The sequence below is a fragment of the Zingiber officinale genome, chromosome 9A, assembly GCF_018446385.1.
Source record: "Zingiber officinale cultivar Zhangliang chromosome 9A, Zo_v1.1, whole genome shotgun sequence".
Taxonomy (NCBI): Eukaryota; Viridiplantae; Streptophyta; class Magnoliopsida; order Zingiberales; family Zingiberaceae; genus Zingiber; species Zingiber officinale.
In genome coordinates, this window is record NC_056002.1 from 116,753,928 (window position 1) to 116,763,941 (window position 10,014).

At 35.6% G+C, this 10,014-nt stretch overlaps 1 protein-coding gene across 1 annotated transcript; it reads right to left on the reverse strand.

The window, feature by feature from the left end:
- Positions 1-177: 177 nt before the first annotated feature.
- On the reverse strand, positions 178-5,201 carry LOC122018589. The gene is made up of 5 exons (XM_042575957.1): positions 4,615-5,201; positions 3,992-4,438; positions 3,083-3,153; positions 2,230-2,739; positions 178-1,736 (listed from the first exon to the last, which is right to left on the reverse strand). Exons 1-5 carry the CDS (start codon positions 4,724-4,726, stop codon positions 1,011-1,013), a joined length of 1,866 nt encoding a protein of 621 aa, XP_042431891.1. The 5' UTR covers positions 4,727-5,201; the 3' UTR covers positions 178-1,010.
- Positions 5,202-10,014: the final 4,813 nt, after the last annotated feature.

Sequence of the window (10,014 nt, forward strand, 5' to 3'; positions counted from 1 at the left end):
GAGAGAAATTGTTAGAAATTATACTGATATTCGCAATGCAGAACAAAGTCCTCACTTGTTTTTCTTCAAATGTATCGAGGTGCACAGCTCTTTTATCCTGCTTCAACCTGAACTAAGGTGGCATAAACAATGAAGTAAAATGGTCGACTCAACTGATATTACATACACAAGAAGAAATCAAGTTAATAAGCATAATTTACTGGTACAATGTATCAACCGATTACAAATTGTTGACATGGTGTTCGTGAAAGTGACATGGCGTCTAAAATCTTTCATACCGAGATACTGAGCAATCACAATCTCGTGGTACCACTATATCATTTTGAATCTCATCTTCTTCGTGGCCTTACAAGGAGAGAGTGGAGAATGCTGCCCCTTAGACATTCTAGTTGAAGTTGCAGGCTCATTTTAACTTTAATAAGGATGGAGTCTCTTCCCGAACAATTAAATCATAATACCATGGGAAGCATATCCTTGATATAAAAAGTTAGCTGCTGACTGGCTATGTGAGATTTATTTAGTCAGAATTTCCTTAATGTTAATGCAAACCTGATACATACACAATTGGTCGATCTTCCCTCACATGAGGATACATTTCTGTGTACATGCTGCTGTGTCTTCCTTGACCAAAGAAGGCAATGGCTATGCATAAGGTTATCAATGCTTGCTGTTAGAAGCACCATAAGAAAGCTATTCAACAGCATAGCGGAATAGTTTCACGCGATGAGAATAACAGAACCGTAATCTGTACAAGCTACAATACCTTTGGCTACTTTGACACTGATACCAGAAATAGCTTCCAAGGTAGAATGCTAACCAGCTGCTAGAGCAAAGCAATTGCTGAATGTCCCTTTGACCAAACTATATTTCCTTCCTCTTCAATATAAAGCAGTTCGAGCAAGTAGACAGCACCATAGCCGTCCAGAAAACAAGAATTCAAGAAAAAGACCAAAGGCAATAGCAATTCAATGCAATGGGTTTTTCCATATTTACAGATTTGCATGTGCATGCTAAACAGTCTGCTCTGAAGAGAGAGGTGAAGCCGTATCCTTGAACCCAGCATCCTCTTTCATTTCATTATAGCCTTCCTCATCGGTACCATCCTCATCATCCATGATATTCTGATCAACATCCATGACTTCCCGCCCATTCTGATTCTTGTGTACAGCATCCCCTTTTGTATACATGACACAATGATCAGCAGATTTGATCTGGGCATCACAGTTTCCAATTTCAGTTACCAGATCATCAAATCCTTCACTACAAGTTGAATCAGATCCAGTGGACCATGAGAGAGCATTCTCATTGTCATGTTCAAGATAAACCGCCTTTTTTTCTCGTTCAATCCATTCAGCAATGAGAGTTCTGGCACAATTATTGCTGAAATAGCTCATCCTTGAATCTCCTTCAATTATATTACTGCTCTTTGGTGTTGCTCGAGGCTTCACAAAATAACGACCATATGCACGTCGACAACCAACCTGTATGCGCTTTTTACATTTCCCGTTGTCTGCTTCCTCAAAAACTACTACAGTAGAGTTTTGATATTTTCTTCTTCCCTTCTGAAGGTCACTAGTATCATCTCCACTTTGACCATGATCCTCTTGTCTTAACTTGGTAAGTCCAACATCAGCAACACTTGAATCCCTTTCTTTCTTAGAATCAATCGTTGTATGAGTTTTTGTACAATCATGCTGCAGGTTATCATTGCTACCAGTAGATACCGATAATTGTATCTGCAATTACAAATAACATTTAAGAAGAGAAATATTTTTAAAAAAGGCAGGATAATCTAAGGTAAACATCACAGTTATCATATAAAATGAAGTTAAGAGTAGAATCTATTAGAGAAGAAAGGGTAAGAGTCAGAGGGATGCCCAAAAAAAACATTGGTTGTCGGGAGTAAAAGATAATTTAACTAATTTAAATATTCCTAACATACACATTGAATTCAATGAAGGGATAAGATTCACTAGTCGACTAAAATGGAGGGGCCAACATAACTTGATGATGACGAAGTGATGATGACAACAATGATAAGTATCCATATGAAAATTTGACGTTCTAGCTAAGTTGCATCTCTTAATTGACCCAAATAGTATTTATTTATTAAACATATCCTATTTATCTCTCTTAGCTTAACTTTGTTTATGGGAATACAACATCAAAATTATCAATAAATGAAAGTCAACCCCAAAAAGGGTAAACCATATTCATGGCCCAAGATACCTTCTCCCTTGTGCACTCATTGGGATGGCAGGTAATCATTTTGTCAGATGATAGAAGCTGATTGTCCACTTGCATAGAATGATGATTCCTGGACTGAAGATCAAAAGCAGTACTTGTTGCATACAGCAGATTTGGGGCTTTTGGCTTGCCACTTAAATCCGAAGAAATGCTCATTCTCTTGTCTCTTGGACATTGATTGGTACCATTTACTTGCTGACCTTGACAAGGAGATGCTGAAGATGCATATCCATATTCAGTGAAATTCTGTCCTCCAGAAGATGGTTGTGGCATCTCACAAAATGAATCATTTACTGAAGATAAAAGGCAAGCCTTCTTCACCCTTCCATTACTATTTATCCAGCTCGGTTGTATTGGAAAAAACTGATATTCCTGGAGATCCCTGGGAGAACCATCAAGGTTAAGTGCATCAACATCTCGACTGACCAGTGTTGCACCATCAGACAAGTTTGTCCCTAGACAACAATCAGAAGTGGGCAAGGAAGTGTGCGGCTGTAGAAGGAAAAAGATAAACGTTTTGCAATTAAATTTCTTGTCTAACAAGCCAAACTAAAAGTAGCGCTTTCAACCAACCAGGAGTAGTAGCTAATATCTGATTGAAAATTCTATTTCATATCAATCAACAAATTCAAGATAAAATTTATTTAAGTATAGATGATGATATAATAGGAGATAGAGCTCAATGACATAAAAAGATCCATATAACTGACTCTATCTAGTGGGATAAGGTTGATTGTTGTTGTTGTTGTTGTATATCAATCAACAAATTCAAGGCACTAAATAAACAATCAAGTTGCAAAAAGGTAATCTATTAAACCAAGAGAGGGATGAAGACCTTGACTGATTTCATAGTTTGTCTTTCAGATACTTTTCCATCACAAGATTGCTGTGGCACCCTATGCTGTGCTGCATTTTCCAATTGATGAGATCAGAAACTTAAAGCAACAAGAATGGAAATGATTTGTAGAGTTATAGCTACTAAAAGAGTTAAAAGGACAACAAATTTAGAAATGGATATTTCAGTAAGTACTGGCATATCCATAACATATAATATAGTGTGGCTCCATATTCTACATATATAAAGTTAAGAAGGTTTATTTGGGTTTAAATGTGCATATAACACCTTGTTTGTGTTAACTTCAAACTAGGAAACAAAGGATAACAAACCAGAGTCCAAGTTAATTACAGAGAATCCATGAAAGGAATTAAACTTCAAGTTCAGAAATTGTTCAAAAGCCATCATAGTCAAATTTACCACAGACATGGGATGTGGATTGCATTTTTTTATAACCAGCCTAAGTCAGAGATATGGTTCTAATAATGCAATCAAGCCAGCAATGGGAAACATAAGTATTAATATGTACTTTGTAGGCATTTAAAACTCAATAAGCAAACTGAACACGAAAGGAGTGCATGCACTCCAGTAAATTCTCCATGTGCCAACATTTTCTATACAAGAACTTTTTCACTTATTTACAATACACCAAAAAGAATATATTAAATAGGATATTAGAGCCAGTGTCATGTCTTTCCAACCAATAATTAAAATTTTGCCATTGCTGGAAATAATAAGCTTTGTCTACACCTGTAATATTCATAAACAAACACAAATAACAAACATGAACCATTATTATGAAAAGAATCGGCAAGATCTATATGGGATTTGTAGTTGTCTTTGTCCTAGCTACTTTGCATGGGTAAAATAACCGTCAACAACAAAAAGGATCATGAATAATCTTGATACCTAATGGAGCTTCAAAAGCACCAGGTGGTAAAGGCTTAAACTCAACACCAAGAATTGGTCCATCGCTTCTCACAGGCTGCCCTAGCTTTTTCTCAACGTGTAGAACGATCATTTGCAGCTCTCGTGGCAAATGTGTGCCAAAATCAACTGACATCACCACTGGACCTGCGGCCATCAACGGTTGCATCATCTCAGATTTCCTACAAGTTGAGGATTCAGTTCCAGCCATGGAGTCAGCAAATGACATTGAGTTGTAACTCAAGCTGGGACTGCAAAAACCATCCGTATTCATGCATCTCTCTTCACCCTCAAATCTGGATCTGTACCTCCGAGGGCCATGTCTGTCCATGTATCTGCGATTGCCGAACCAATATTGGACTTGCTTGTAGTCCAACCCAGTCAACTTGGCCAAGTCTTCCTTGACGGCAGCAGATGGATTCGATGCCGCTAAACAGATCAAAAAGAGTACGAATCAGAAAAAACAGAAAAGTCGACTGAAGTGGAAGACAAACTTCTTCTTCTTCTTCTTCTTCTTCAACCAATTGAAAAAGAGAAGAAGGGGGGAAAAGAAAAAATCAGATTTTGTGGCTGAAAAAAGAATGACAAGCAAGAGAGCCACTCACCTGCATACGCGTTCTCAAGGATCTGGACCTGAGACGGATTCTTCCGTTGTTTCTTAATCTCCGAAGACAGCAACCCCTCCTCATCTTGCATCTTTTCACCATCCACCTCCATCTCGAGCAACAGCTCCCGATTTCACAACGAAGCTTCAAAGGGCGCACAAGCAGAGCGAAAGCCGCGACCTTTCCTTCTGCAAAAGGCGCGCGCTGACATGATGCGCAGCAGCAACAGCAGCAGCAGCAGCAGCGAGGGGGGCTCGGGCGGAGATCACCTTGTCGGCAGAGGGCACGCGCAGCACCATTATCAGCGGATCAGCGGAGACGATGATCGCGAGGAAAGCGAGCAATTAATGCGGCGGAGATCGGAGGGGGGCAAAAAAAGGAAGGATTTTGCAGAGGATTGCGGAGAGGGGGGCGGCGACCGACTCCTCCGCTGACTCGCTGCGCCAGGAGAGAGAGATTTGGGGGCATTAAATGGGGAAAAAGGGGGGTTTTGGATGGAGAAGAAAACCTCAGATCTCCAAAATTTATAGTCTGACTTGAGGAGGAAGAGAATGGGGAATCGGGAAGTGCGTGGTGCGCTTGGCGTTCGGGTTTAGGTTTTGGCTTCTTTGTAGATAGCGACTTGTTGGGTTTCTCACACTACATCTAATTGACAAATTAATTTCGGTACGAAAAATAATAATAATAAAATTAAATTAAATTAACATGAGTTGTAAATGCTATAATTATTTGTTTTTGGCAGAATTCAAAAATGAGTTTTTTTTTAATGATCATCTTCTTTAATTCTTTTTATAAAAATATTTACGTGGTAACAATTATAAATATTATTGATAAAATTATATCATAGTAATTACAAAATCATAACTGTTATAATATTATAACAATTATAGTTTTATAATTGTTACAATATATTAAGTAGTTGTAATCTTATAGTAAAAGCAATATAGATACATCATAACAAAATCATATGATACATCTAAGAATCTAATTATCATCATCCATAATGCTACATTGGATAGAAACAGAAAACAAAGACAGACGAATGTTCTAACCTAAATCTATCACATCAACTATTGATTTTACTATTCGTTAGAGTTCCTATAAGTACGGAATGATCTTCTATAAGAGTGGGTGACAATCCAGTCTTTCTGGATGGAGAAAAGCAGAAGCTCTCTTGAATTCAAGATTTAAAGAAGATGCTCTAATTAATGTACTTTTTTTACTTATATATCAAGCTCATTCTATAAGGACCATCCACATAAAATTTATGCATCATTAACAACTCATTAATGTTAATAAACCGGGTTAATGGATCTACACATTGAATCCACATCCAATATCTTAAACACCCTTCATGTATAAAATATTAGATCACTTAATTGAGATTTAGTCCCTTAATGATAATTAGTTATGTGTGTTAATCAAATGTAAGTCCACCTTATTGAGATTAAGCTCACCCATGTAGACTTAATCAGATGTAGCTTATCTATGTGGATTTAATCTTTCAATCTCCCACTTAGGTTATACTTGATCCCTTATAAACTAAACAACCCATTAGTTGAGCTCAACATGCCAAAGGTTTATAGATTAAGTTTCCATTTAAATAATCTGTTCCATTAAATCAATTAATGCAGAACTAAAGAAGTCAAAGTTACTATAACTGTAACAAAATCCAACAGTAATCACAATATTAATATCATTAAAAACATAGATCAAATGTGAACATGTATTATAATAATGACACAAAATGTAATCTATACGTGCTCATTTTCAATAAGTCCTTCTTATGACCCAAACTATGTCTAAATTATATTTACTAAAATCTTATACTTAACTGTAATAGTAAATCATAATTCAACATTATAACTCAAAATTTTATCACATCATATTTACAAAATATATGCAAAACTACAATAGCAAATCATGATGTCCTCATGTTCAGATAGTCAAAACCATATATACATGTAAATCTTTAGTACATACACTAAGTTAAAAAATATATGTGTTCATTAATATAGAGAATCACACAAATACATATTCATACAAAATTGGTATTCATCAAAAGGAAGAACTCTCGTACTCAGCACATGTTGATGAAATACCTTGGGTGACAAGTCCTTGATGAGCGTATCCACTAATATGGAATCTGTCCTTAGATATTCTATCATAATTTGATCATTTTAAACTCTTTCTTTAACCACAAGAAATTTTATATCGATGTGTCTAGACTTCGACGAACTATGATTATTCTTGGAATACAATTATGTAACTTTATTATCACAGTTGATCCTCAATGATCTATCAATACCTCCAATGATATGTAACCCCGTGATAAGGTTCTGTATATATATCCCATGGCTGGAAGTTTCATAATATACTATTAACTCTATCTCTATAGTGGAAGTGATTATTAACATATATTTAGCTCTTTTCCATGATATAGTCCCTCCTGTCATTATAAAGACATAACTTGAGATAGAATTCCTACTATCTAAGCATCCAGCAAAATTGAAGATTGAATATCTAATCATCTCTAGATCACTTAATCTCCGATATGTAAGTATGCAATCCTTGATTCTTTGCAAATACCGCATAACCCTCATTGTAGCTTTTCAATGCTCTAGTCCAGGGTTACTCAAATATCTGCTCAACATCCCCACAGTGTATGCAAGATCTAGACGCGTACATCAAACTCCCCATAGGGCCAAGTGAGTCCGCAGAGGGGGGTGAATAGACTTGAAAAAAAGTTAGAATAATCTCTTTCTTTTGAATAAAACAAGGACACAATATTAATTAAACACGAAAATATAAACAAATAAGTAAGTGCATACAAAAATTTTACTTGGTTATTGTAGGTTTGGTGAGGCCGCCTAGAGGGGGTGAATAGCCTGAACAGAAAGTTAGAAATCTCTTACTTTTCGAATTTAGCAAGGACACAATATTAGTAAAAATAGACAACTAACATAAAAAACAACAACTTAAATAAAGAATAAAAAGACAAATAAGTTTACTTGGTTACAACCAGGATGATTATTAATCCAAAGCAATGAAAAAGATCTACTAATAAAAACTCCTTCGATGAAAGTTGAGTAGCCTCTTACACATTTTGACAAGGTTAAAAATGATTAGGAAAATAAGTACAGTTGTTGTTGAATAATTCCTTGTTCTAAGGGACTTTTTATACCCTCCTGGGATAAGGTTACCATTGGCTAATGTGGCTCGGAGGCGCCTCTAAAGGGATCTAGGGCACCTCCAATGTGGATAAAGTTTTATCCTAAGTGTAATGGCCGCCAACGTCTTTGCCACATTGGAAGGTGCCTTCATGTGAACTAAAGGCACCTTTGAGCCTTTGCTTAAGGCGCCTTCGCATGATCCTAAGGTGCCTTCGCGTCTTTCCTGGACAGCTCCAACAACAGAGCTTCTGAGGTGCTTCCATACAAGTGAGGCGCCTTGGTCTTTAAGATCAACCTTCAAGTTGATCTTCTTCGATCTCGCTCGCTTGGCTCCAGTCGTTCGGAATTGAGCTCACCTGAATCTAACTTTGGTCTTCTCCTCGAGCAGGCTTCCTCCCCGACTTCTCATCCCTTGGATGCGTCACATGTTTCCTTCTCGTCCCTAAGGTGCCTTTGCATCTTTCCTGGGCAGCTCCAACAGCAGGGCTTCTGAGGTGACTCCATACAAGTGAGGCACCTTGGGTCTTCAAGATCAACCTTCAAGTTGATCTTCTTTGATCTCGTTCGCTTGGCTCTGGTCGTCCAGAATTGAGCTCACCTAAATCCAACTCTAGTTTTCTCCTCGAGCATGCTTCCTCCCCTACTTCTCATCCCTCAGATGCATCACACGCTTCCTTCTCATCCCTAAGGTGCCTTCGCATCTTTCCTGGACAGCTCCAACAGTAGGGCTTCTGAGGTGCCTCCATACAAGTGAGGTGCCTTGGGTCTTCAAGATCAACCTTCAAGTTGATCTTCTTTGATCTCGCTCGCTTGGCTCCGATCGTCAAGAATTGAGCTCACCTGAATCCAATTCCAGTCTTATCCTCGAGCAGGTTTCCTCCCCGGCTTCTCATCCCTCGGATGCGTCACATGCTTCCTTCTCGTCAACTGGTATACTCTTCTGCAATACCTCATTCATTGGATACACCAACCCCATCAACTCACTTCCCGTGCCATCATTCTCGCTAGTAGCATCTTTCACTCGATGTATTCCTAAGTTCCTATACACTCTAACACAAGACATCAAAACAGCACAAGACCTAACATAACTCAGTTGATCACATCAAAATCAACTTGGGGCATGTATAATCTTTCACTTTTTGATGTGCATCAACCCTAGTTAAGATTAGGGTTAAATAGATAAAAAAAAATGCAATTAAAAATTAAATGTGACATTTAAGTGCAAGTGTTAAATAAAATAGCAATAAGATGAAGGCAATAAAATAGCAATTAAAGAAATGAATAAATAAAACCTCCCCTAAACTTAATCATCTAGTTATTCTCCCCCTTTGATCACATAAAAAAAATTAAGGGAAAAATAGGTAGATTTAGAAAGAAAATATAAATAATTTTTCTAGAGATCATAAACAAACATCACAAAACTGTGGATTTTTACCGAAATAAATTCGTAGATAAATTGATTTTTAAGAATTAACTTTCAGATTTCTTAAAAATAATTTAAAAATAATTTTAACTTTTTGAAAAATATTAAAATTTTTTGTCAATGTTAAATATGAGTTTTTAAATCAGCATAAAAATTTTCATGAACAAATTATTTTTTCTATTATCAAAATAAAATTTTGAGAAAGAAATGAATATTTTTAAAGATTTAATATTTAAAAATAGTGTTATACTTCAAACAATTATGATAGTTTTTCTGAGTGTTTGAAATATAATGGTTATCTAAAAAAAATTAAACATTTCAGAAATAAATTTTTCAAGAATTTGTAATTGTTAAAACATTAATGTAGGTAAAGAATTTATAAAAAATAATATAATGGTCGAAATATTTTTGAAATAATTTCTATCAATAGAAAATCTTATGTTATGTTACAGAAAAATTAACTCTTTCAAAAGTTAATTTTAAAAATAACTATAATTTTAAAAACATGACTATTTTAGAAAATTCATAAAAATAATATAAAGGACAAATTTTTTTGAAAATTTGTATGTTAGCCAATAATAATTTAATTTTTTATAGAAAAAAATTTGAGAGAAAAATGTAAATAGAAGGTCTATTAATTAATTTTCACAAACAATATTAAAACTAAAGCAAATTAAATTTTGAGCATGCATATAAAAATTAGTTAAATCAAACTAAGTATAATTTAGGAACCAATATAAATTTTTACCTATTTAATTTATCAAATATTTTTAGGAACATAATTTCTAGTTATTTTTGTAATTT